Here is a 25,397-nt window from a genome sequence, read left to right on the forward strand (position 1 = left end):
TCCCACCTCCCTCCCCAAGTAAGTAATTCTTGCCTGAAACCTTTGTCTACCTTTTGGTCTTAGGAGTCTTATTCAGACAATTGGTGGACAGAACAAAATGAAACATCTTTCTGATAAAAACCAAAAAAATACCAGGTGGAGTCCTTTTATTTTTAAGTCTGCTCTGGGTCTTCACTGAGGTTTGTGGGCTTTCTCTAGTTGCTCTGCAAGGGTTTCTCATTGTGGTGCTTGGGCTGTCTAGTTCCCTCATGATTTGTGGGAGCTTAGTTTCCCAACCAGAGATTGAACTCCTGTCCCCTGCGTTGGAAGGCAGAGTCTTAACCATTGGACCAACAGGGAAGTCCCCCAGGTAAATTTCTTTTAAAAGATAGAATACATTTAAGCAGTTTTCTTAATAGTACAAGTGCTTACATTTTAAAGATATTCAGAGTGGAATTAAAAATTGAAATGCAGAATTCTGAACTGAGGTGGTGTTATTTAGTATTGCGGAAGTATTTCTTAGAGCATTGAACTTTGTAGTTGATTGCACTTGGGGTGGTCTTAGGGTGTTAAAATTTGTTTCATAGACAAGCCATAGAGACTGTGTTTGTGTTATGGAGGAAGATGTCAAATAAAAATACCTATTTTAAGGTTTCTATTCCTCAGTGAGGGGAGTTTTAAATTATATTTGTTTTACACTTGCTTATACATGCTTTGGACTGCATTTGTGTTGTAACTAAATAATACCTCAGTGTTCCTGAAGTGGCATTCCACAGATAAAACTGTGGGTGGGAGTTGTGAGATCTCTAGGAAATTTTTTAAAATCTGTGTGTTTTTATGGTCATTTTAAAAAGGAATCTGGAACTTTCGACCTTCTGAACCATACTGTGAGATCTCATTAATTGAATTTGCATTTTGTAGCCACAGGCTGTTAGCCCCGAGTGACCACCTCGGTGCCATGTAATGCTTTGTTTTTCACACTAACAGGCCCGTGGATGAATTCTTAGAGGTCTGTAAGATCTCGACTTTAAGAAACACTGGAGAGCGACGTTCTCATGCTTTAGACACGCGTAGCAAGTGGGCAGTTTCTTGGATGACTACACATTTTGAAGTTACTATGAAAATAATTTGAAATAGTTTTGTCATGCAGAAAACACTGGCACACTGTATTAATGATACTAGAGTTGGTGTTAATCTTTTGGTTTATTGGGGGTCTGGTTTTACTGAACACTGATTTTTGAATAGGGCACAGCATGATGCATGAATTCAGAGCAGCTATCCTGTCTTACTACAGTTGAGATTAAGAACAGAAAGGAGTGATAAATAGCACCGGGTAGCTTTGGGGAGATAGTGGTAGAGAAATAAACTGTCCAAGTTCTGCAATCTACCTAATGAAAACTAAGCATGATTTTTTTTTACAAGAAAATTAATTTTAAGCCATAAAATTAAATTTCCTCTTCAGTATTTCTAACTTTAGTTGTAATGTTTACTCTGTTGTGAACCCTAGGCTCTGTTAAAGCAGAGGTAAATATATTTGTGAACTGTATTCAGTATTTTGAGTCACAAAGCTGTTAGGGAGGCCCATGGAGTGGGACAGCAGCCCAGGGGTGCCAGGGATAGGTGGGGCAGGGAGTCCGAGGGGAACAGTGACCTGGAGGGTTTGGAAGGTTGGCACCATACAGAGAGATTGAGCAGGTAGGAATATTGAAGATAATAGTAGCCAGTTTCCTCGTTATTGGAGAAGGGGGGAGGTACAGGTATGAAACGGGGATGGCCAGAAGGAACTCTGTGGGGCTGGATTGGAACAGGAGCTGTCGGTGTGGAGTGCAGTATCGGAGTGGTTTTCAGGATCGATTGATAAGCAGCCAGAGATGTATGTATGTTTGTATGCATATGTTTTCATGTATATCCTTGCTTTGTTTGTGGAAAAGGTCTAGAAGTAGCAACAGTCCAATACCGATAAGCCAACCTAGGGCTCAGGTCTTGAAAAATATCGCTCTTACTAAAAGGACCCAAGGCTTCTTGGCGTAATGGCTGACTCTAGGACTAGGGCAGGGAGAATGTCCAAATATTCAAAAACTAAACAACACACTTCTGAATAACCCATAAGTCAGAGAGGAAATCACCAAAGAAATCAGGAAATATTTTGAACTGAAGGAAAATTAAAAACAGTATATCAGTGTATGGGATGTAGCTAAAGCAATGCTTAAAGGGAAATTTATAACATTGACTATTTATATTAGAAAAGAGAAAGTCTCAAATCAACAGTATAGCTTTTCACCTTAAAATAGAAGAAGAAGAGAAAGTTAAATAAAATAAGCAGAAGGAATAAAGTAATAAAGAGCAGAAATCGATGGAGTAGAATAGAGGAAAAAAACAGAGAAAAATCAATGGAGGGGACAACCATACCTTTGAAAAAGTTGATCAAATTGACAAATCCCTAGCTGGATTGATCAGGAAAAAGAGAGAAAAGAAATTAATTGCCAACATAAGGAATGTAAGACGGGACATCATTACAAATCCTGTAAATATTAAAAAGTTAAAATGAAATATTATGAACAACTTTATGCCAGTAAATTCAATCAGTTAGATAAAATGGATGAATTGACTTTTTAAAAAACAAACTACCTAAGTTCACTTAGCAAGAACTAGAAAACATGAATAGCTCTATTTCCAATTAAAAAAAATAGAATTTATAATTTAGTAGTTTCCACAAAGAAAACTGCAAGCCCAGTGAATCCTATCAAACACTTAAGGAAGAGATAATACCAAATCTACACACTTCCGTAAAATGGACTAAGAGGAACAGTTCTCAACTCTGCTTATGGAGCCAGCATTAAGGCTAAATAAAGAAGAAGCAATAATAACTAATGCCTGAAAACAAGTACTACAGATGGATATTCCTCATGAGCATAGATGTAAAAATCCTCAACTATATTATAAAATTGAATCCTGCAAATATATTAAAAAGATAATACATCATAACGAGTTAGGATTCATCCCGGGAATTCACGATGAGTTTGAGTCTATTAAAAATTAATATAATGCATCATGTTAGACTATAAAAGAAAAACTGTATGTTCATCTCAATGAAACAAAAAAATATTTTGACAAAAACCAACTCGATTCTTTAGTAAAAACTTAGCTAACTTTCTCAGTCTGCTTAAGAGAATCTGTGAAAAACTTGGAGCTAACTTTGTACTTAGTAGTAAAAGATGCTTTCCCTTTAAAGTCAGAAACAGGGCAAGACTGTCCATTTTCACTACAATTGTTAAATGTTGTGCTGGAGGGCCTACTTAGGGCAGTAAGGCAAGAAAAAGGCATCCAGCTACGGAGGAAATAAAATTGTATGTGAATAAATGGATAAACTCCTAAGCAATCAACAGAAGTGTTTTACTAGGATAAATATTAATATCTTTAGCAATGATACTGGATATTAGGTCAGGGTGCAAAAGTCTGTAGTATTCAAGTGAGCAGCAAACAATTGGAATTGATATTGCATCAGAAATATAACATAGTTGGGGATTAACTCAGCAATGTATGTTTAAAACCTATATGCTGACTAGAAAATATTATGGAGAAAAATTTGAGGAAAGCACGAATAAAGGGAGAGGGTTATTATTAGATTCATGGATTGGCAGGTTGAATGCTGTTAAGATGCCAGCTCTCCCTTAATTGATCTAGAGCTTCAATCCAATTTCAGTCAAAATCCCCATAGGCATTTTGGGTAGAAATTGAAAAGCTGATTCTAAAATTTTAAATCTGAAAGAAAATGTGGTGGACTAAGAATAGCAAAGAACGATCTTGGAAAAAAGCATAAAGCTGGAGTTCTTATGCTACCTGATTAGAGGATTTACTGTAAAATGACAGTAATCAAAACAGTGTTGATACTGGCCTGAGGATAGACCTGTGGACCAGTGGAACTGAATGAAGTCCAGAAAAAAAATTTTTTTATGAAAGGTGTCATTTCTTTGATGAAGAAATGACCATCTTTTCAACATCACTGATCAAATTAATATGTATTGACTCAACGGACATGGGTTTGGGTGGACTCCGGGAGTTGGTGATGGACAGGGGGCCTGGCGTGCTACGGTTCATGGGGTCGCAAAGAGTCGGACATGACTGAGCAACTGAACTGAACTGAGATATGTCTACAAATTATAACAAATTGTTTGATATACTACTTGTAGAAAAAACATGTAGTAAAAAAAAAAAGTGTTTTTTTCTCTCCCTACCACCTTAGGGTCCTGATTCCCCCAGTCATCCCCATCTCTTCTCCAAAGACATTGGCCACTCCCAGTGTCTGATACGCTCTTCTAGATACAGCCTGTATTGTGTTCACATCATTTAGTTGTATCCAGGAAGGAACTGGCCAGAGTTAGTGGCTGTGTGCACAGTGATGTCTCTCTCACATCAGCTGCCTTCTCGAACTACACCCCTTTATAGAAGAAGAGCCAGTCCAAATTCTTCCCCACCAATCTGTTTTTCCTTTGACTTTGCTAACTAAACTTTTCTATTTAGTCACATTGTCGTATTCTTACACCATATCATCTGCCTCCTTTTCAATTTCCTGTCTGTCTGTTTTTGAATCTTCTCTTTAGAATGTTGGTTCTTTCTGCTTTGAACTTGAGACTACTGAATATATTCATCTTTCTTCCTCCTTGACTCAGTTTCTGCTTTGGTCGCTCCCTTGCTTATGTGCTAACCAGTCAGTTCATTGGTCCACAGGCCCACTCAGATCCCCTTACTTGTCAGTCTGGGAAGCAGCTTCCAGAATGCTTCCTGTGTACAGTTTTTCTGCCTTAAGCAAGAGTTCAGCTTTAGAGGTACATTCAGCTGGGAGGTCAAGGCTGACATGCATGTGGATGCAGCATCTCGGTGAAGAATAAATTTCATTCCGTTTCGTCTTTTTCAAGATCTTCTGTGAGTTAGCCCTGCCTTATGACCCTTGTTTGCACTGGTTTTAACCTCCTACTCACCTCTTCTCCTATGAAAGCAGAAGTTGTGTTGTCCTCTCAAACTACACCAGCCTCCATCTCTGGCTTGCATTTCATGGTGATGCTGTGTAGGCTTAATGAGTGAAGAGGTACATATTCAGTGAGTGCTATGGGTGTAATTGAAATTTCTGTTGAGATGCTTTTTCTCATTGCAGAATTTCCTTTGACTCCTGCTTCATTTCTTACAGGCAAGGTTTTACTTACATGGTGGAAATTGAGATTGCCACCCGTCTTTAGGAATAGTCAGCTTCCCTCAGTGTCTCTGAACTGCAGTTAATTGATGCTGTCTACTTAAAAGTTAGGAAGCTGAGACCAAGTCTCAGGTGTTGGTTATGCCACCTCAAGTGAAGAGGAGCTCGTGGCTAAAATAAGTTCTAATGGAGATAGCATGAAAGACCACAAGACAGACCTAGCAGTTCAAGAAGTGACCAGTCTCTGACTTTCTAAACTGGTAACCTGTTGTAAATTTTATGGTGCATGGAAAAGATCAAAGGGGAGGGGTAATACCAACTGTCTTTTTCCAAAACCAGTTCAGCAGTTATTTACCTTTCAAGCAATTAACATAATTACCATTATGCTAAAAAGTAATTTTGGGAAGTTCTGCCCTGAGCTCTTACGACTCCACTGGGACAGTTTTAGTTGGGACTTATCTTTTTGATGGAAGCCTAATTGCAGTTTTGGCTTTGTGCATGCAAACAGAAGCAGCTAATTGTTTAGGCAAATAGCAGATTAATTTAAATATGCATCCCTAATAAAACAAAAATGGTATCCATTATAGCCCTTGTTCCCACGACGAGGCATATAAATATTCTGCCCAAGTGCCATTAGGCGGAGGTCTTAAGGATTGTCGACATTATTTCACAGTGGTAGCACTTTCATGATATCGCGTGCTCTTTACAAAAGCTAACATAAATCAGTTTAAACTCATTGAGATCCCATCTCCACTCTGTGCAGTTTCATTACCACACTCTGGCTGGCCTCCTCTGGGAGAGGGGAGGGACGTGCTGCAGACTGGCACTGGTGCCCATCCACAGCTGCCGAGCCGGCTTTATGTCTCCTCCAAAGACTGGCCGTCGTTACTCATGTCACCGCTAATGACTGTTCCTAGGCTCGAGTGAGCTTGGAGTTCCCACCGCCTCGCGGATGCTTGTCAAGGTGGAGGGTCCCGGGCCCAGAGAGCGGTGGGCCTGCCAAGCTCAACTCCTGTCTACTTTCCTGGGCCTCCACGTTTTTTGAGAGACCGTTTTTCTTTCGTCTGCGTCCTTTTAGTTTTGTTCATGAGTGAAGCAGTATTGTGGAGATCCAGCACTGGTTGAGAGTTACACATCTTTTACCCAGCAACCGAGGGAAAGGCAGATGCACCTGCTCTCCTCTCAGCTTTCCCAGCGTGAGGCAGATGGGCCATCAGCCCCGGCGCTGAGGGTCATTTATGCCTGGTTCAGGGAATGGTGGCGACGACCTGTGTACTCAGTCACCACCGAAGAGCCACAGTGAAGCTCCCTTTGCATCTGCTGGGAAGTTTTCTCTCACTTCACCTTGGCCGAGCGTGCGGACTAAAGGTGGTAGACACCTTTGGGGGCATCTCCTGGCTTGGAAGCCCCTCTCGAGGTGGACATATTTGTAGCATTTGAGTTGGTCTTTTGGCCTCAGCAGAGTAAACGAGCATGGGGACCCCAGCTCTGGGGGCGGCTGTTTCATATTCTTGGCTGAGCCATTGGACTCAGACTTTTCAGTCTCAGTTGTGTGCTTGGGGTAGAAGCCCTTGTGAAATTGGGAAGAGAGAAAACTGCTTTGTGGAGAGGGGTGGGTGGGGAGGGATGCACAGTACAGAGAGACGCAGAGGCAAGACGTGTGGTGCATCAGGAGACGAACTGCCTAGGTCTGAATGTTTTTCTACTTCTGGTTCTGATCCTTTTTCCTGTGCAGCTATGTTTTCTGCCCTTGGGTTCAGTGAACTAGCCTCGTTTCTGCTCAGTCCGTTTCCTTTTGTATTTAAGCCAGTGGATTTGTTTCTTACAACCAAATGTTGCGTTGCTAAAACATAAGACAAACATTCAGCAAACCTTTATGGATGTTCAGTCACTGTCAGTGCTGTGAAGTCACTCTGCAGGAAATGGAGCAGAAAAAGGACACGTGCCTGCCACTTCAGACCAAATCCATGCTAGTGCTGTGTCTACAACAGGATAAAACTTGGCCTTTCAAGTGAATTTACGTCAGATTTTTTAAACTGTCACCTGTTTGGGAAGGGAGTTTATTGGGCTCTGACAGGTGTTGACTACAGCTTCTTTAATATTATGCAATTTATGTGGACTCAGTTCAACTTGAAATGTCTGTGGAAGATAGCTGCTCCTTTTTGGAAATCTTAAAATAGTGTGTCAACGGGACAAAAAGTTAAGCTTATCCATTGTCCCATTGCACTTTGTGTATATATCTGTTATGTTTTTGTTAGTTGTATCTTCGTAACTATAACAGGTCTTTCTGTAGTGTGAATGTTGTGAGAACAGAGATTCTATCCTTCCTGAATGCCCCCAAAACAAGATGCTTGGTGATGCCACTAGAATATCAGCTCCAGGCAGTCAGGGACTTTTTTGTGTATTTTGTCTTGTTCACTGCAGTTTTCCCAGTGCTTAGAATAGTGACTGGCCCAAGGCAGGGGCTCAAATACGTTTTGAATGTATTGTTGCACTGACTGCTTTTTGGCTAAGTATTGATTAACATGGGTAATAATTCAAGTGTAATATTATAAAACATTCTTATAATTCAAGTATTCACTGTTGAAGCCCCTGCAGTTTTGAGGTTGTAAAAGTATCATGATTTAACTATATTAACTAAAAAAAAAAAAGACCTTTCATAAAATTAGCTGTCACTCAGGCACCCCTCCTGTCAGCTGCTGTGCTGGCTGTTGCTCACCTCGTCTCTGTATTGTGGGGTCAGATACCCAACAACACAGTGGGAACGTGAAATCGCACATCTTGCAAAAGCTGCAAGAGTTTTAACCATCTTACAAGTGATATGGGAAGAGCAGTAGAAGTGGTAATTACATGGGTAGATATAAATGGCTTTTTTTCTTATTTCTGTTTAAAAGATAATTGCCTGCTTATGCAAAAATAATCACAATGCGAGTGGGGTTTATAACATATGTAGAGATTAAAAAGTATGGCAACAATAGCAGAAAGGCAGGGCGGGAGGGAATGGGAATGTGCTGGTTCCCTGTGTGTGAAGTGGTGCAGTATTGCTTGAAGGCAGACCAGTGAGTTACAGATGAGTGCTGCAAGTCTCAAGTAGCCGCTAAAATAAACAGTTTGGCTAATAGACCAACAAAGGAATCAGAATGAAATGAACACATAATTAATCCAAATACTCAGTCCGAAAGAAGGCAGAAAAAGAGGGGGAAGGGAACGAAGAACACATGGGACAGATAGAAAACAAGACAAGACGGTAGATTAAACCCACCCTTAGCACTAGTAGATTAAACCCACCCTTAGCACTAGTCACATTAAAGGTTAGCAGTCTACATACCCCGGTTAAAAGCAAGACCAACTGCACACCGTCTACAAGTAAACCCACTTTAGACAGACACGAGGCAAAATGAAAGGACAGGAAAACACATAGCATGCTAACACTACTCCAAAGGTGGAGTGACTCTATCAATATCAAAGTAGATTTCAGAGGGAAGAGCATAACAGAAAGACATTTCATATGACAGAAGGTCACTTCATCAAGCGAATACTGCAGCCCTAAAAGTTAACACACCTTAAAGTGAAGTTGGAGGACTGTGAGCAATACTGGTACTGATGACAGGTGAGGGCCTGGCAGAGTTACGCACTTCATAGTTGGAGAAAATCAGCCAAGACCGTAACACCACAGACATTCAAAACAGAAGGATGTGACCATTAAATGGATGGCACCTGGAATATATTTTCTAGGAAGACCCTTCTTAGAACAGCTCTGCAGTCTTGCAGTGAAGGGTATTTTACTGCATACAATTCTATTGGGGAAAAGATGCCAACAAAACCAATACTTGATTAATAATGAAAAATGTGTTTATAGATAAACTCCATGTGTGCTTCGAGTGAGCTCTGGTTGAGTAACTTCCACACTTGGCAGAACACAGGTTGAGTTTATGTCAATTACTTATTGAGCTCATAGTTATTTTATGCACTTGTAAACGCAGCCGCTTACCCTGCACTTTCTAGCTGACTTCCAGCCCAGCCTCATCGCTTACCAAGTGGCTTTGGACCAGTTGTTGAGCCACTCAGAGCTTCTGTTTCTTCTCTTTTGTCAAATGAAGATAATGATGCTCTTCCCGAGGTGGAAGTAAGCACCGTAGGAGAGGAGACAAGTGAGTGTGTGAACACTCGCAGGCTTCGTGCAGTAGCAGTTGCTTTACTGCTTTATTGTGTTGTCAGCAAACAAATGTAATGCAGGCTTGTTGGGAAGAGGCACGTCCTGGAACGTGCCTGTCTCCCATTTAGTATGTGGAGCCCTTGGCATTTTCTACAGTGTATCTGTTGTTTATGAGTCTGAATGGAAAGAATTTGCCAAAATATTTGCCAGAGGAATGTGTTGTGGAGCCTTTCTTGATCCACTTACCAACAAGTTTATCATAATTCTTAGAAGAGTACACTGTTTTACATCTGAAGCAGCATTTAACTTGAAGAAAGCTCTGCTTTTGTTTGTAATCACCTCCTTAGCCTACTGACAGTTTGAAAGGCTTGCACAGCAACCCAAATGTATTATTTTCTTCTAACTCGCTGTATTTATTTAGTGCTGAATGTTACCCTATAGTAAGAGCCTATGTTCAGTGCATTTACTGTTTAAAGGCAAAGTTGTTGTTCAGTCACTCAGTCTTTCTGACTCTTTTGCGACCACATGGACTGCAGCACACCAGGCTTCCCTGTCTTTAACTATTTTCCAGAGTTTGCTCAGAATCATGTCCATAGAGTCAGTGATGCTATATAACTATCTCATCCTTTGCTGACCTCTTCTCCTTTTGCCTTCAATCTTTCCCAGCATCGGGGTCTTTTCCAATGAGCTGGCCCTTTGCATCAGGTGGCCAAAGTATTAGAGCTTCAGCTTCAACATCAGTCCTTCCAATGAATATTCAGGGTTGATTTCCTTTAGAATTGACTGGTTTGATCTCCTTGCAGTCCAAGGAACTCTCAAGAGTCTTCTCCAGCACCTCAATTCGAAACATCAATTCTTTGGCACTCAGCCTTCTTTATGGTCCAACTCTCACATCTGTACATGACTCCTGAGAAAACCATAGCTTTGACTAGATGGACCTTTGTCGGCAAAGTGATGTCTCTGCTTTTTAATAGCCTGTCTGGGTTTGTCATAGCTTTTCATCCAAGGAGCAAGCGTCTTTTAATTTTGTGGCTGCAGTGACCATTCACAGTGATTTTGGATTCCAAGAAAATAAAATATGTCACCGTTTCTACTATTTCCCCTTCTATTTGCCATGAAGTGATGGCACCAGATGCCATGATCTTAGTTTTTTGAGTGTTGAGTTTGAAGCCAGCTTTTTCACTCTCCTCTTTCACTCTCATCAAGAGGCTCTTTAGTTCCTCTTTACTTTCCGCCATTAGAGTGGTATCATCTGAATATTTGGGATTGTTGATATTCCTCCCAGCCATCTTGATTCCAGCCTGTGATTTATCCAGCTCAGCATTTCACATGTGCCCTGCATATAAGGTAAGTAGGCAGGGTGACAATATACAGCCTTGATGTACCTTTCCCAATTTTGAACCAGTTCGTTGTTCCATGTCTGATTCTAACTGTTGCTTCTTAACATGCATACAGGTTTCTCAGGAGGCAAGTAACGTGGTCTGTTCCCATCTCTTTTAAGAATTTTCCACGGTTTGTTGTGGTCCACACAGTCAAAGGCTTTAGCGTAGTCAGTGAAGCAGAAGTAGATGTTTTTCTGGAATTCCCTTGCTTTCTCTATAATCCAACAGATGTTGGCAATTTGATCTCTGGTTCCTCTGCCTTTTCTTAATCCAGCTTGTCCATCTGGAATTTCTCAGTTCATGTCCCGCTGAAGCCTAGCTTGAAGGATTTTGAATGTTACTTGGCTAGCATGTGAATTGAGCACAATTGTACGGTAGTTTGAACATTCATTGGTGTTATCTTTCTTTGGGGTTGAAATGAAAACTGACTTTTTCCAGTCCTGTGGCTGCTGCTGAGTTTTCCAGTTTTGCTGACGTGTAAAAGACAAAGTACAAGGCAAAGAAAAATGGAAAGAGGGATTTCAGAAAGATGGAAATTGAAAGCTTTATCTAGGAAGTTGTAATAAATAGGACTGGATTTATGGATGGGCAGTAGAGAAGAAATTGTTTAGTTGCTCAGTAGTGTCCAACTGTTTTGTGACCCCATGGACTGTAGCCCATCAGGCTCCTCTGTTCATGGACTATTCCAGGCAAAGATACTGGAGTGGATTGCCATTTCCTTCTCCAGGGGATCATCATGACCCAAGGAACAAACCCATGTCTCCTGCGTTGGCAGGTAGATTTTTTATCACTGAGCCATTCTCTGTAACGGCAGGCCATATAGGATAACATCCAAATGTAAAAATGATTGCTGTTTCTCCAGCATTTTGTGCGGTTTTCTCCTTTAATCTGCCCAGCAGTCCTATGTAGTAGGTACTCTCAGCTTTAAGTAACTTGCCCAGGGCCTTCAGCAAGCAAACAGTGGAGCTGGATTTGAACTCATAGACAACCACATACTATGTTATCTGTGCACAGTTATTTTCATTGATTTTTGAAAAGTAAAATCAGTTGAAATCGGATCATCTGCATTATCCAGCATGAGCCAGAAAGTGATTCTTTTTTTTAAGGAATTATTCCTTTTATTGAGAAGACCAAGAATGTCCCTGAAGTAATCATCATATTAACAGTTCTGTTGGTATTAACTCTTTATTCCCTGATATATCATGTGCCCTTTCAATATGAATGTTCATAGCCTTTATGTGTCAGGAAATATTTTTGTGTTATCTATTTAAATATTTGTTTCATTTAGAATTTGGCTTTCTTCTTTCAGGACTTAAAAGCTATGCATGTTAGTTATCCTTTGTCTGTATTGAATAACAATGTTATTTTCAGGAAGTAATTATTTTCTTGCATAAATGTTTCTGGGGGAAAAATAGCTTCCTGGATGGGAATGGTAAAAAGAAATTATTTGACAAGAAAAGAAAAAGTGGCACTCGAAATACAGAAAAGTTTCTATTTCTGTAGAAAAGTGTAAGTTTCTGCAGTTTGTTCTCAAACTTAGGCATACATCCCCAGAGTTTGCTGCCCAAAAACCTGAATTCCTAATAAGCCCCCAAATGATACTGATGCTGCTTGTCCAGGGGCTACACTTGGGTATTATTGCTGTAGACAGTTTGAGAAGGGTGGAGACACAACCAATGTCTGTAAGAGGAATTCATCTGGGATCAGCATTCAAGGGGCTGGGGGAAGGTTATGTAGTATGATCAAGGAATTTCCTAAGTTGTAGTTTTTAACAAGTCGGGGATAAGTCAAGCTTGTGTTTTAGATTTTGCAAAAGAAAACACCTCTGCTAACCATGGCTAGAAGAAGGTAGTGGTGAGGAAGTTTGTAAAGTATTTGTAAGAACTTCTTAAAATGTAGGTTAATGGCTGTTTTCAGAACCTGCTAGTGTCTAGGTCAGTGCCTGGAGTATAACAAGTCCTCAGTAATAATGCGTTTCATGTTACTTCACCTCTTAGCATGGTTATAAGCAAAGACAAGAGATAGGCTCCCCTGGTGGCTCAGTGGTAAAGAATTTGCATGCCAATGTGGAGGACATGGGTTTGATCACTGATCCAGGAAGACCCCTCATGCAGAGGAGCAGCTAAGCCTGTGCACTGTAACTATTGAGCCTGTGCTCTGGAGCTCAGGAACCACAACGGTTAGTCCATGACCTGCAACTGCTTAGCCCTCGTGCCCTAGAGCCTGTGCTCAGCAACAGGAGAAGCCACTGCAATGAGAAGCCCGTGCACCACAACTAGAGAGTAGCCCCTGCTCGCCACAACAAGAGAAAAGCCTGTGCAGCAACAAAGACCCAGCACAACCAAAAGTAAATAAATTATATTAAAAAAAAAAGACAAGAGAGAACAGTTGGTGAGGATGTGGATAATTGGGAACCCTCGTGCACTGTTGGCGGGCATGTAAATTTGTGCAGCCACTGTGGGAAATTTGTGCAGCTCAATAATAAATTTATTGAGGTTTCTCAAAAAATTAACAGTAGTACTTACCATGTGATCCAACAATTCCACTCTGGGTATACATCTGAAGGAAACAAAATCACAGTGTCGAAGAGACACTGCACCCTCGTGTTCACTGAAGCATTTCTCATAGTAGCCAAGACATGGAAGTGACCTAAGTGTCCACTGACAGATGAATGAATAAAGAGAATGTGGTATATGTATACAGTGGAACACTATTGAGCCATAAAAAAGAAGGAAATCCTGCTATTTGCAACAATATGGATGGATCTTGAGGGCATTATGCTACGTGAATTAAGTCAGAGAAAAAACAAATACTGTATGATCTCACTTATATGTGGAATCATTAAAACAAGAAAAACTTCAAAGAAACAGAGATCAGACTTGTGATTGCCAGGGTAGAGAAATCGGTTTAAGGTGGGTACAGAAGGTACAAACTTCCAGTTATAAAATAAGTCCTGAGGGTGTAATGTGCAGTGATGACTATAGTTACTAATGTTTAGTCACTCAGTCATATCTGACTCTTCTGCACCCTCATGGACTGTAGCCCTCCAGGCTCCTCTGTCCAAAGGATTTCCTAGACAGGAATGCTGGAGTGGGTTGCCATTTCCTTCTCCAGGGAATCTTCCCAACCCAGGGAACGAACCTGTGTTTCCTGCATTGGCAGGCAGATTCTTTACCAGTGAGCCACCAGGGAAGCCCATAGTTAATAATACCATATTGTATATTTGAAAGTTACTGTGAGAGTAGATCTTAAAAGTTCTCATTATAAGGAAAAGGATATTTGTATCTATATGAGGTGATGTTGACTTACTGTGGTAATCATTTCACAGTATATCAAATCATTCTGTTGTACACCTTAAGCTTATATAATGTTATATGTCAATTATATTTTAACAAAACTAGAAAAAATTATCTGTTGTGCAAGAGGACAAATAGAATAAGTTAAGAACTCCATATGTTGAAACCATTCAGCAATTATGTCCTCCTATTCTTCTTAGAGGAGTTCCCTGGTAACTCAGTAGTAAAGAATCCACCTGCCAATGCAGGAGACGTGAATTCAGTCTTTGGGTGGGGAAGATCTCCTGGAGAAGGATATGGCAACCCACTCTGGTATTCTTGCCTGGAGAATCCCATTGACAGAGGAGCCTGGTGGACTATAGTCTATAGGGTCACAAAAGAGTCGGACACGACCTAGTAACTAAAAACAATTCTCTTAGATCTCTCATAAAACCGTTTTTTAGAAGTTTATCTTTTTGGCAAAGAGAATTTTGGGGAAATTTTTTTATATACAAGGGGATGTATAGTAAATTTCTTGTTTACTCTTGTCTCTTTCCCCTGGTTTCTTTCCTTAGAGGTCAGTCATTGTTAAATTTTTTATGTGTCCTTCCGGGATAATCCAAGTATACATTTGTGTGTGTGTGTGCAGTTTTTAAAACACGTAACATAGTGTGCTATACCGGTATTCTGTACTTTACTTTTTTCATTTAATGGTATTTTTTTGTTGATCATTTCATATAGCTCATATATATAAGACTGACTCTTTGATTCTTCATTTAAACTCTGAACAATGGAGGTACAAACTATGGAGGTATTTAAATTCTTAAATTATTTAAGAATTTCTTTATTGGTGAACATTTAGATAGATTCCAGTCTTTTGACATGGTTAAAAATGTTGTAGCGACTATCCTATATACATTTGTAATTTGGTACATATTATCAAATTGCCTCCAGAGTTAGGTGAAATAGTTTACATTCCTAACAGCAGTTTAACAAAAGCTTGTTTCCCCATATCCTCAATAAAAAAATGTTTTATGAATTTTTTTGTCAATTTAACTGATGAAGAATAGTATCCTATTATAGTTTTAATTTTTATTTTTCTAATTGTGAGTGAATTTTTATATTTTTTAAAATGCTGTATGTCAGTTGTATTTATTTTCCTGTGACAGCATAACATGCTTATGTCCTTTGCTCCCTTTTCAGTTGCTTTTTTCCTTATTGAATCATATAAACTCTTTGTATATTAAGGAAATTGACCCGTTGTTATGTGTGATGCAAGTATTTTTTACCAAGTTATTTATTCATCTTTTAAATTTTCTTTATGTTACATGATTATTTTATAACTGTATGTACTAAGTGAATTTGATTCCTGAATTATTTTTTTCTACATAGGATTTCTTAATATTTGGAATCTAAGGACTGGAAAGTATCCTATTCATCGTTTTGAGCATGATGCAAGAATACAAGCACTAGCCCTCAGCCAGGAAGATGCAACAATTGCCACAGCTTCTGCTTTTGATGTCGTAATGTTATGCCCCAATGAGGAAGGAAATTTGCAAATAGCTGCAGAATTTGAAGTTCAGAAACTGGTGAGCTTTTAGTTTGATTGTTTTGTTTTTCATTCTTAGAATCTCTGGGTCTGATATACATAGAAATGATATTGACAGCGCCCATCCACTCAGGGCTTCCTGTGGCTCTTTGTCCATAAATCTCACAAGAGCTTTGTGAAATAGGTAGTTTTGTTTCCTCCGTTTACCAAGAGTCATTAGAGACTTACCATGGTGAATTGACTCTTGCCCTAGATAAGAAGTTGTGATTTCGACCTCAGGACTGACATCGGGGCTGCAGTCTCATCGCTGGCATCCTCAGCCTCCTTCGCATTAACAGGACATTCTCCCTGGGAATCTGAGACCAGGATCTGGCCTGATACATGAGTGACAAGGAGTGCAGTGGTACATCCCTGGCCATGTGGGGAAGAAGGTTTCCCTCCTGCACTTGTTCCATCTGAAGGTTTTCTCACTTGGCATCAGGAGTAATTCTTGAATGAGAATAGATTTAGTCAGTGTTGATCAGGTAGCCGTGTTCCTCAACACCATGTGTGAAACTGAGTTCACCTTAGTAGTTCATTGCATAGAGCCTGTTTCTGAGTTCAGTTGTGCCCAAGCCTCTACATTTGTATGGTGGGAGATGATGTGATGGTAAGAAGGAAGAGCTGAAATCCGTTTATGTTGAATTTGGGTTTAGTTTAAAGCGAACTTGATTTTGGCACTTGTAGGAGAGTGAACAGAAAAGCCAACACTGAATAATAAATTGATGGCCTGACCTGGAACAAATCCTATTCCTTTCCCTTTTCCTCCCAGTGGAAATCTTGTTAGATATGAATAACTAAAAAGCCATGGTATCACCACTTTACCTCTGTAAGCTGCTTGTCCCTTTAACGACAAGCCTCTCTGGTTTGAGGGTAGCATTCCCCAAAATGCCTGATGGCTGTATTCTCCTCTTGGGGTTTTATTAGAGAAATGCAAAAGTACCATATTTCTGTTTCTCCTCAAAACCACATAGTGCTTGTTATTTGGCCTCTGCCTAGAGAACTTTTTAGATTAACAATGATTATATGAACTCAGACAATTACTTAAGATGTGAGTTCCTCCAGAAAGTGCAAATCCAGCCTTGGCAATCAGGTGGCATGCTGGCACCAACCAGAAGCTTTGTGAAGTCATGTCCAGTTCCCAGCAAATGGCACAGTCACAGTCAGTCTGAGCTCTTGGTCTGTCAGAAATCCAACATGAAGGTGAAGTTTAACAGCTAGACTGAGGACATTGATTTTAGGAAAGCAAGAAGTGACGTTTAGGATGGGGGACAGAGGACTCAAGCAGCCACTGCTGGAGGCGTGTCATAACACTGTTCATTGTTTCTCATCCTGGATGAGGGCCATCCCTGGAAAAGGCACCTCCGGGCCAGTGGCTGGGCCATCTTTGTCTTCCTCAGATAGGCTCCCTGAGTCACAGTGGCAATGTTCCCGGGTCTGTAATGGTGGCCCAGAACAGCTGTCCTTTGTGATGGGCCCTAGGCCTGGGGATGCAGGCCGCCACTCACACCGTTGGGCCTGAGGATTAGCAGAGTCACCCAGATGCTTACTCTCTCAAGCGCTTCTGGACAGGTCTCAAGGTTCAGGCCTTTGAACTCACTTGGCTTCTTGTCAGGGACTGTGGATTTTCATAATTACAGAAGTGGCTCACCTTCTGCTTTTGTCCTCTCAGAATTTATTCAGGGAGGTGAAAACCCGATGTAAATGGCCCTGGGGCAAGCATGCCCCGTATGAATCTAGAAAAGCAAATTATTCTTAAAGGGAGCCCCTCCGGTTCATGCCGATTAGAGAAAGTGGGAGCAGTAGTATGGCCGGCAGGACTGTGTGGCATCCGCACGCTCCCTGTGGCCTTCCTACCCTGGATGATGTTGAAACTGGGAGAGAGCAGGTAACTCAGACACTTTCAGAAACACATTTGTGGTATTTGCCCAAACGTGAAAATGCGATTTTGGCTAATTTGGAACTGAGGGAATTTTGTCATTTATTCAGTTTCTTATGAAGAAATAAAAAGTTAACTCTGGTTTTTGAATAGTTATTGTAGCCTCGTGGTTCAGAATTTAAAAGTCACAATAAGGTTTACAGTGAGAATCTCCCTTCCGCTCTGTCCCACAACTCATTTCCGTCCCTGAAGGCAGCCACTGTTAGATTTACGCACGTAATGTGTCACAGGCTTCCTCTGCCCCACTTTTACACACCTTGGCACACTGTAAAGTCTTGTTACCTTGCTTCCTTGCTTTTTCCCCCCAAGTCTGTCTCAGAAATGATCCATTTGTACGAGTTTATAAAGAAGGTCTTTGTGCTTTTTTCTATGACTGCTTGGTATTCCAGTACATCGGTGTACTGTAAGTTTAATTAGTCCCTTAATAAGGCATGTCCAGGGTTTTCTGGTTCTTAGCTGTGACCAAATAGTGCTGCAGCAAATAACCTTGTACACAATTGTTTTGCATAAGTATGAGTTTACGTATATAAATTCCTGGGTCATCAAATGTGCTGCATCAGAGCACATGCACATTTGACATTGCATTAAATATTCCAGGATTTCCCTCCATAGAAGTTGGGCCAGACCACATCCCATCAACCATAAGTGGGATCCACAAATATGGTTGTCCACCACTCCACTTCCAGCCCAGTGTCTTTATAGACTAATTGATCTTTACTGACACAACAAGTGAAAATGATATCTTAGTGACTTTTCACTTTGTATTTCTCTTATTAGGGGTATGCTGTGTTTCTTTTGTGATGAGCATCATTTCATTTGTGTAGGAACTGTGTTTTACTTCCTGTGAACCGGGCCTTGACCTGTCTTTTTCTGTTGACTTGCTGGTCTTCTCATTGACGTGCAGAAGGAATTGTGTATTTTTGACCAAGTCGGGATGAATTGTAGGTGAAACCTGAAGGACTAAACGACCCTTATCCTTTAACAGGTTGACTACCTTGAAATAGTTCCAGACACTGAAAGGTACCCTGTGGCAGTGGCCACCGCTGGAGATCTGGTATACCTGCTGAAAGCTGAAGACTCTGCCAGAACCCTCCATTACGTCTACGGGCAGCCAGTCACGTGTCTGGATGTCTCTGCCAACCAGGCTGCTTTTGGTGTGAAGAGTCTGGGATGGGTGTACGAAGGAAACAAGGTACAAAAATAGCAAGATGTACAGTTTAACAAAAAAACATGAATTTTATTTAAAAGGCAATTTGAAAATTAAATCTCTCTGATGTATTTTTAAAAGTTGTGTTCAGGCAGTATATATATATATATATATCAGCCTGGTTAAAAAAGATTTCAAGTAGCTCAAAATGATATAAAGTGGTAAGTAATTTCCTTTCTCTTCCCTTATCCCAGCCCTACTCCATAGAAGAAACTATTAACAGTTTTTAGATATCCATCTAGAAAATTTTAATGCATAGATGGGTACATTTATACACTAAAAGAGCGTATCTTTGAAACGAGGTCATAGTGTACATGCTGTTCTGTGCCCAGGGTTTTATTCAGTAGTGTACCCTGGAGAGCATTCCATGTCAGCTCCCTCTCCCTAGGATTCCAGCACTGCCTGCAACACAGTCTGCTTCACCAGTCTCCTCATTGGTGGGCACTGAGGTTGCTTTCTCTCTGTGTGGACTGTTACAGACAGTGCTCCAATGCACACTGCAACTTGTAAATCTCTGGGATAAATTCCTAGCATTTATGTTGCTTGGTCAGAAGGTTGATGGACTTTGCCAAAGTGCCTTCTGATGAGGTTGCATCAAAATTTACATCCTTTTCTGCAGTGTGTAAAGCGCCTCTTGATACTCTTTGAGCCAGAAACAAGGAGACAGGTTTTTAATTGAAATTGTTTGCATGATGACTCGATTTTAGCACTACTTAGTGTTTTACTCGGAGAAGGAAATGGCAACCCACTCCAGTACTCTTGCCTGGAAAATCCCAAGGATGGAGGAGCCTGGTAGGCTGCAGTCCATGGGGTCGCTGAGAGTCAGACACAACTGAGCGACTTCACTTTCACTTTTCACTTTCATGCATTGGAGAAGGAAATGGCAACCCACTCCAGTGTTCTTGCCTAGAGAATCCCAGGGACGGGGGAGCCTGGTAGGCTGCCGTCTATGGGGTCGCACAGAGTCGGCCATGACTGAAGCGATTTAGCAGCAGCAGCAGTGTTTTACTATCCTGACTGTAGGCCAAGTACTTAGTCTTAAAACTGACTTACAGAAAACTCTCTTCCAGTGGAATCAGGGGGGAGAGTTATGGATAAAGGTTTGCATTGTTTTGATTTTCCTCCAATTTGTTGGCTCCTGACCCTGCTGACAGTGGGTGTAATCCCTGGGAAGGAACTTCCCCGAGCCAGCAGCTCCTCTGACATCGTCCTTTTCCTGTGGAAAGAGCCCTTTCCATGTAGCAGTGTTGTGAACCAGGAGAGAGCCAGACTGGATGCAGGCCGTCTGTGTTCCGGTTCCAGCCCTGCCACCCGCTCGCTCCCCACTGTGACCTTAAACAGGTGGCTTAACCTGCACTGTGCCTCAGTTTCCTCATTTGTAAAAAGGAGTCCATCACAGTACTGACCTCAGAGAATTCTAGGATTAAAGAAACGCTTGTGTAAAGCTTTACGCATAGTGCCTGGCGTCAGAGAATTAGCAGTCTCTGAGTGCTTCCTGTTCTTTCTCGCACTCATAGTCTGAGCCGAGCCTCTGGTTGTGGCTTGTACATTTTGTCTCTCTTATGTAGTCTCCTGGAAGGTCACATCTCACTTCTCTAGGCGTTCACTGGTTTTGCGACTTGGATTCCTGTTATATGTTCTTCAACCAGGAACACAGATAAAGTGGTTGAAAATACATGAGACGTATTGTAATCTCATGTAAGAAGGGACCCCTTTGTGCTCAAGCTGGCCTGCTTTGCAGGAGCCTGTTTGGCGTATCTTAGCTGGAAAGTCTGTGATGATATAATTTCTGTGTTCTGTCTTCCTGGAAAGTGGGGGAAAAGGGACAGCTGTTGGTTTCCTAAGGCAGTTTCCTTTGTCAGCCTTTGAAAACACTCTTTTCCCATCCCTGGCAAGCTCATTTGTTGAAAGAAGAAACTATTTGCTTCTTAATTTTTCATCCATCATGCTTTCAGGTTTCGATTATCTCACTTATTTCTCAAATTCTCAGTGTAGTGAGGTGATAGCTGAATTAATACTAGCCTGGTTTAAATCTTTCATAGTTTTAATAAATTTTTCAACTGGCAGGTCCTATTTCTCTTTGACTTATCTGAGTGGATCTCTTTCTATAGTGATACAGTCACTATAGTAGTAGATGTATTTGAGAAACCAGTTAAAGGGTTGTGTGTGTGCTCAGTTGCTCAGTCATGTCCAACTCTTTGTGACCCCATGGAATGTAGCCTGCCAGGTTTCTCTGCCCAAGGAATTTTCCAGGCAAGAATATTGCAGTGGGTTGCCATTTCCTCCTTCAGGGGATCTTCCTGACCCGGGGATTGAACCTGTGCCTCCTGCATTGGCAGGCAGATTCTTTACCACTGTGCCACCTGGGAAGCCAAGCCCCCAGTTAAAGAGATAGCTCAGCACAAAATTAGACTTGGAGCATTCTTTAGATATTGGTCTAAGTTGGCACTTTTTTGGATGCCTCTCAAATTTTCCAACCCAATTAAAAAGCATTAATTATGAGAATTAGCTGATTTGTATGCTAATCTAATAAAAATTCCTTTAAAAAAGTTCCTATTCCCTCTAATAACTTGTTATTGTCCACTTACCAAGATGTGTCTGGCTCTTTGAGACCCCATGGACTGTAGCACACCAGGCTTCCCTGTCCTTCACCATCTCCTGGAGCTTACTCAAACTCATGTCCATTGAGTCAGTGATGCCATCCACCCATCTCATCCTCGGCCATCCCCTTCTCCACTTGCCCTCAGTTTTTCCCAGCATCAGGGTCTTTTCCAATGAGTCGGCTTTTCTCATCAGGTGCCCGAAGTATTGGAGCTTCAGCTTCAGCATCATCCTTCCAATGAATATTCAGGGTTGATTTCTTTTAGCATTGACTGCTTTGATCACCTTGCAGTCCAAGGGACTCTCAAGAGTCTTATGCAGCACCACAGTTCGAAAGCATCAATTCTTCGGTGCTCAGCCTTATCTGTGATCCAACAGTCCATTCGTGACTCCTGGAAAAACCATAGCTTTGACTAGATGGACCTTTGTCGGCAAAGTGATCTCTCTCCTTTTTAATAGGCTGTCTAGGTTTGTCATAGCTTTTCTTCTAAGGAGCAAGCATCTTTTAATTTCATGGCTGCAGTCACCATCTGCAGTGATTTTGGAGCCCAAGAAAATAATGTCTGTCACTTGTTAGTGGGTGTTTTTCATTGGTGTTTTAAGAGTGGAAGTAAATTTGCTACAAGAATGTGTTTAAGCACCTCTCTGAAATCTGGCAGTGGCATTTAGTTATCCAGAGGTTTTGTGAGTACACCAGCAAACGTTCATACACTTACTTGGGTGGGTGGGTGGGTTGTTGTGAGTAGCGCTGGTGAGAACTCTGCATTAAGATGTTTCTCCAACATGAACGCCACCCACTCGAACGTGAGGAAAGCCAAGCCTTTGCTGTGAAACTTTCCTTATTTTTGCAGAGGCGGAAATTGCCATCTGATTATGCTTAATGGGTTTTCTGCTTCCTCAGCAAATTCAGCATTGCCGTGTGAATTAAGCCATGTCACAGTGGCTCTGTGAGGTTTCAGTAGCATCCTGCCGTTGCATGATGCGCTGTTGTAATTCTCAAAGTCTTGTGTGTGGCCTCCTACTCACCTTGCTTTTGAGTTCCACACTTTGGTCCTGTTGGTCTCTGGCCTGGCAGCATATGAACAGCACTTTTTTATCAGGTTAGTGTGAGACTGTTAGCAGTAGAGTGAGCCTGGAGCTGCGTCCACGTGGGGATTTGTGTCTGCCTCTGGCCATATGTCTGGGATTCACATGAAGGCTTTATGGGAACACAGAGTTCGGTGTATCTTCGTTTGTACCAGATACAGAACTGGGGGTCAGCTAGAGCCCACTATTGATTGACTGTGATAAATGCAGATGTGAAGTCCAAATGTTGATGTCGATTTTTTGGCAGGAACTGAAGTTTCGCTGACCTGTAGGAGTATTCCAGAGGGTTATTTTTGTTTACTTGGAGAATATCCTTGTACTATCTGATAATCACATTAGCATTCTTTAGGTACCACAGCTGTCTGTGCATAGTAATAATGGTTCAGACTCATCCATTCACATGCCTACTAGCCAACCTGTCACGTATTCATCACAGAGAGTTACAGGACACCAGTCGTGTTTCAGCATTGGAAAATTAAAACAGCATTGTGCACAGGTCTCAGTAGTCTGATACTTAGGTTACTAAGCTAGTAAACATAGTTTTCTAAGGAAATGAAGCCAAGTGACTTAGGAGAAATTGATTTATTTAATCTCAGGAAACACATGTGATTACAGCTGGCTTAGCCATGTCCAGCTCTGGTAGGAAAGACCAGAGAAAACATTAGTGGTCAGCTACATCATGGTTTGCCCACGGCATAGCGATCCTCAGATGTCTGGATTTCAGAGGCCAGAATTAGAGGCCATGCCTGGGTTTACCACCTTTTTCTTTGGCCAGGTAAAGTCATGGAAAAATGACTATTATCTATTTTCATTCTTTCTTAAAAGAGCAGATCTTTAAACACCCTTGAAAAAAAAAAGAGTGTTTTTTGACTCGGTAATGCATTTACCTGATTCAGAAATCAAAAGATGCGAAAGGGAGGGTGTGCAGTGGGATGACTTCTCCCACTCCTTTCGACCTGCCACCCAGGTTCTCTTCCTGGAGCTAAGACAGTGTTGCCAGTGTCTTGTGCATCCCTGCAGAGACATTTTATGTGTATGTAAGGAAATTATTCATATGTGTCCTCCATCCCTTCTTTCTAAAAAATATAAATGGTAAAACACACTATTTTTGTCCTGCATCTTGCGTTTTCTTGCAACAAAATGTCTTGGAGATCATTTCATCATTTCTTGTAACATAATAAAGAACTTCTGGTAGTTTTTGTGTGTGTGTGTGTGTGTGTGTGTGTGTGATTTAATGATATTGCACTTTGTAGTGGTCCCTTAAGTAATTAGGCTACCTTAGCCCCTGTTGATGGATGTCAGCTTGCTCCTAGTCTTTTGCTGTTGTGAACAACACTTGGTCCATGTGAACATATTTGTAGGATTAGTTCCTCAAAGTAAAGACTTGCTGGGTCAGAAGGGTCTGAGCCTTCATCATTTGATAACTGTTGCCCTCTGTAGAAGGTGTTCCTTGGAAAGTGGTGGATGGCAGTGCATCCCATTCTCCTTGCTGTTCTTAGCATCTTTCCTCTCAACAGGCTTTGCAAAAACGTCACAAACAAAATGAGGCCAGAGGGAATAAACAGGGCTTTGTCTGGTCCTAAACCTCATTTAAATTATTTTGTGGCACTCTGCTTTGATGATCAATGACCTCATCTAGAATCACAGACTTCACCCGGAATCAGTGCAGTGGGCCCGAGAGCCCTGTCAGACCACCATTAGGGCGGAAAGAACAGTAACACACACTACTGTGTGCTCTTTCTCTGCTTGTTGGCTACCACATGGGGGAAGCCCATGGCTCTTTAAAGACCGTAGACTCACCTGCCTCTGTTCTGTAAAATGAGGAGGGCTGGACATGTGACTTTTCGATTTCTGTCCAGCACCCACGTTCCTTGAGTCTTCAGGCAGTTAGGTGGTTTAAACTTTTTCCTTCACCTGTGGAGTCGTATTGAGGTGATCCAATCTAGGGGGCTGCTGGGAAGCTGAGGGCTTCTGAAATCGGTCGAGGAATCCCTTGCTCTCCTGATACTTCTCTAGCACAGTGGTTCTCAGACTTTCTGGCACCAGGGACTGGTTTTGTGGAAGACAATTTTTCTGTGGATTGGGGTGCGAGGGTTGGTTTCAGGATGATTCACGTGCATTACATTTACTGTGCACTTTATTTCTATTATTGTTACATCAGCTCCAGCTCAGGTCATCAGTCGTCAGATCGGGTAGACTGGGGCCCCTACTCTAATGAGAGGGCTTTCCAGGTGACTCAGTGGTAAAGAATCCACCTGCCAATGCAGGAGATTCGAATTCCATCCCTGGGTCAGGAAGATCCCCTGGAGGAGGGCATGGCAACCCACTCCAGTATTCTTGCCTGGAGAATTCCATGGACAGAGGAGCCTGGTGGACTGCAGTCCATGGAGTTGCAAAGAGTCGGACACGACTGAGCACGCAGTCTCTAATGGGATCTCCTAAAGGCCATGCTTATTGCTGGCAGGAATAATTGGGCAGGAACTTGTTTGGTACTTTTTCATCAATTCCTGTATCTTACTGGACAAGGGAGATGTGTGGTGAGCTGCTTGAAGGTCCTTTTACTTTAAGATGAAAATGGACTCTCCAAGTTTTTAAATTGCATTCTTTGGTTGTCACACTTCAATGGCATAAATAATCTTAAAGGTAGCCATTGCTAGGTGGCATATGATTGTAAAAGAAAACAAGTGTAATAGCATTTCCTCTGGCCTCATCTCTTCTTCATGTTGCAGGGCAGAGATCGGTGTCAACTCCATTAATGCAGTCCTCTGTGCCCAAATAGCCCCTTAAAATTTGTTTTTATGTCTCATATTTCCTGAACCTGTCAAAAATACTTCCATCCACAAAAACGTTTTTATGATGCCATATCATCTTTAATTCTTTTGCTACCTGAATTAAATTTTGCTTGCTGAGGTGGAGGATTAGGAGATAGAATTGCCTTATTTAAGAGCATTATGTTGACACTGAGTCTCATGCCTCATCAAGGAAGAGAGAGACCC

At 41.5% G+C, this 25,397-nt stretch overlaps 1 protein-coding gene across 2 annotated transcripts in view; it reads left to right on the top strand.

The window, feature by feature from the left end:
- The window catches only part of FBXW8 (F-box and WD repeat domain containing 8), a 117,553-nt gene that overhangs the window by 57,229 nt on the left and 34,927 nt on the right, over positions 1-25,397 (top strand). For both annotated transcript variants that reach the window (XM_081539705.1, XM_081539706.1), the window contains exons 6-7: positions 15,373-15,569; positions 18,493-18,699. In XM_081539705.1, coding sequence (XP_081395831.1) covers positions 15,373-15,569; positions 18,493-18,699 — 404 coding nt within the window. The remainder of the gene's footprint in view (positions 1-15,372; positions 15,570-18,492; positions 18,700-25,397) is intronic.

This window comes from Giraffa tippelskirchi, chromosome 11, assembly GCF_054371585.1.
Source record: "Giraffa tippelskirchi isolate mGirTip1 chromosome 11, T2T-mGirTip1v1.2.pri, whole genome shotgun sequence".
Lineage (NCBI taxonomy): Eukaryota > Metazoa > Chordata > Mammalia > Artiodactyla > Giraffidae > Giraffa > Giraffa tippelskirchi.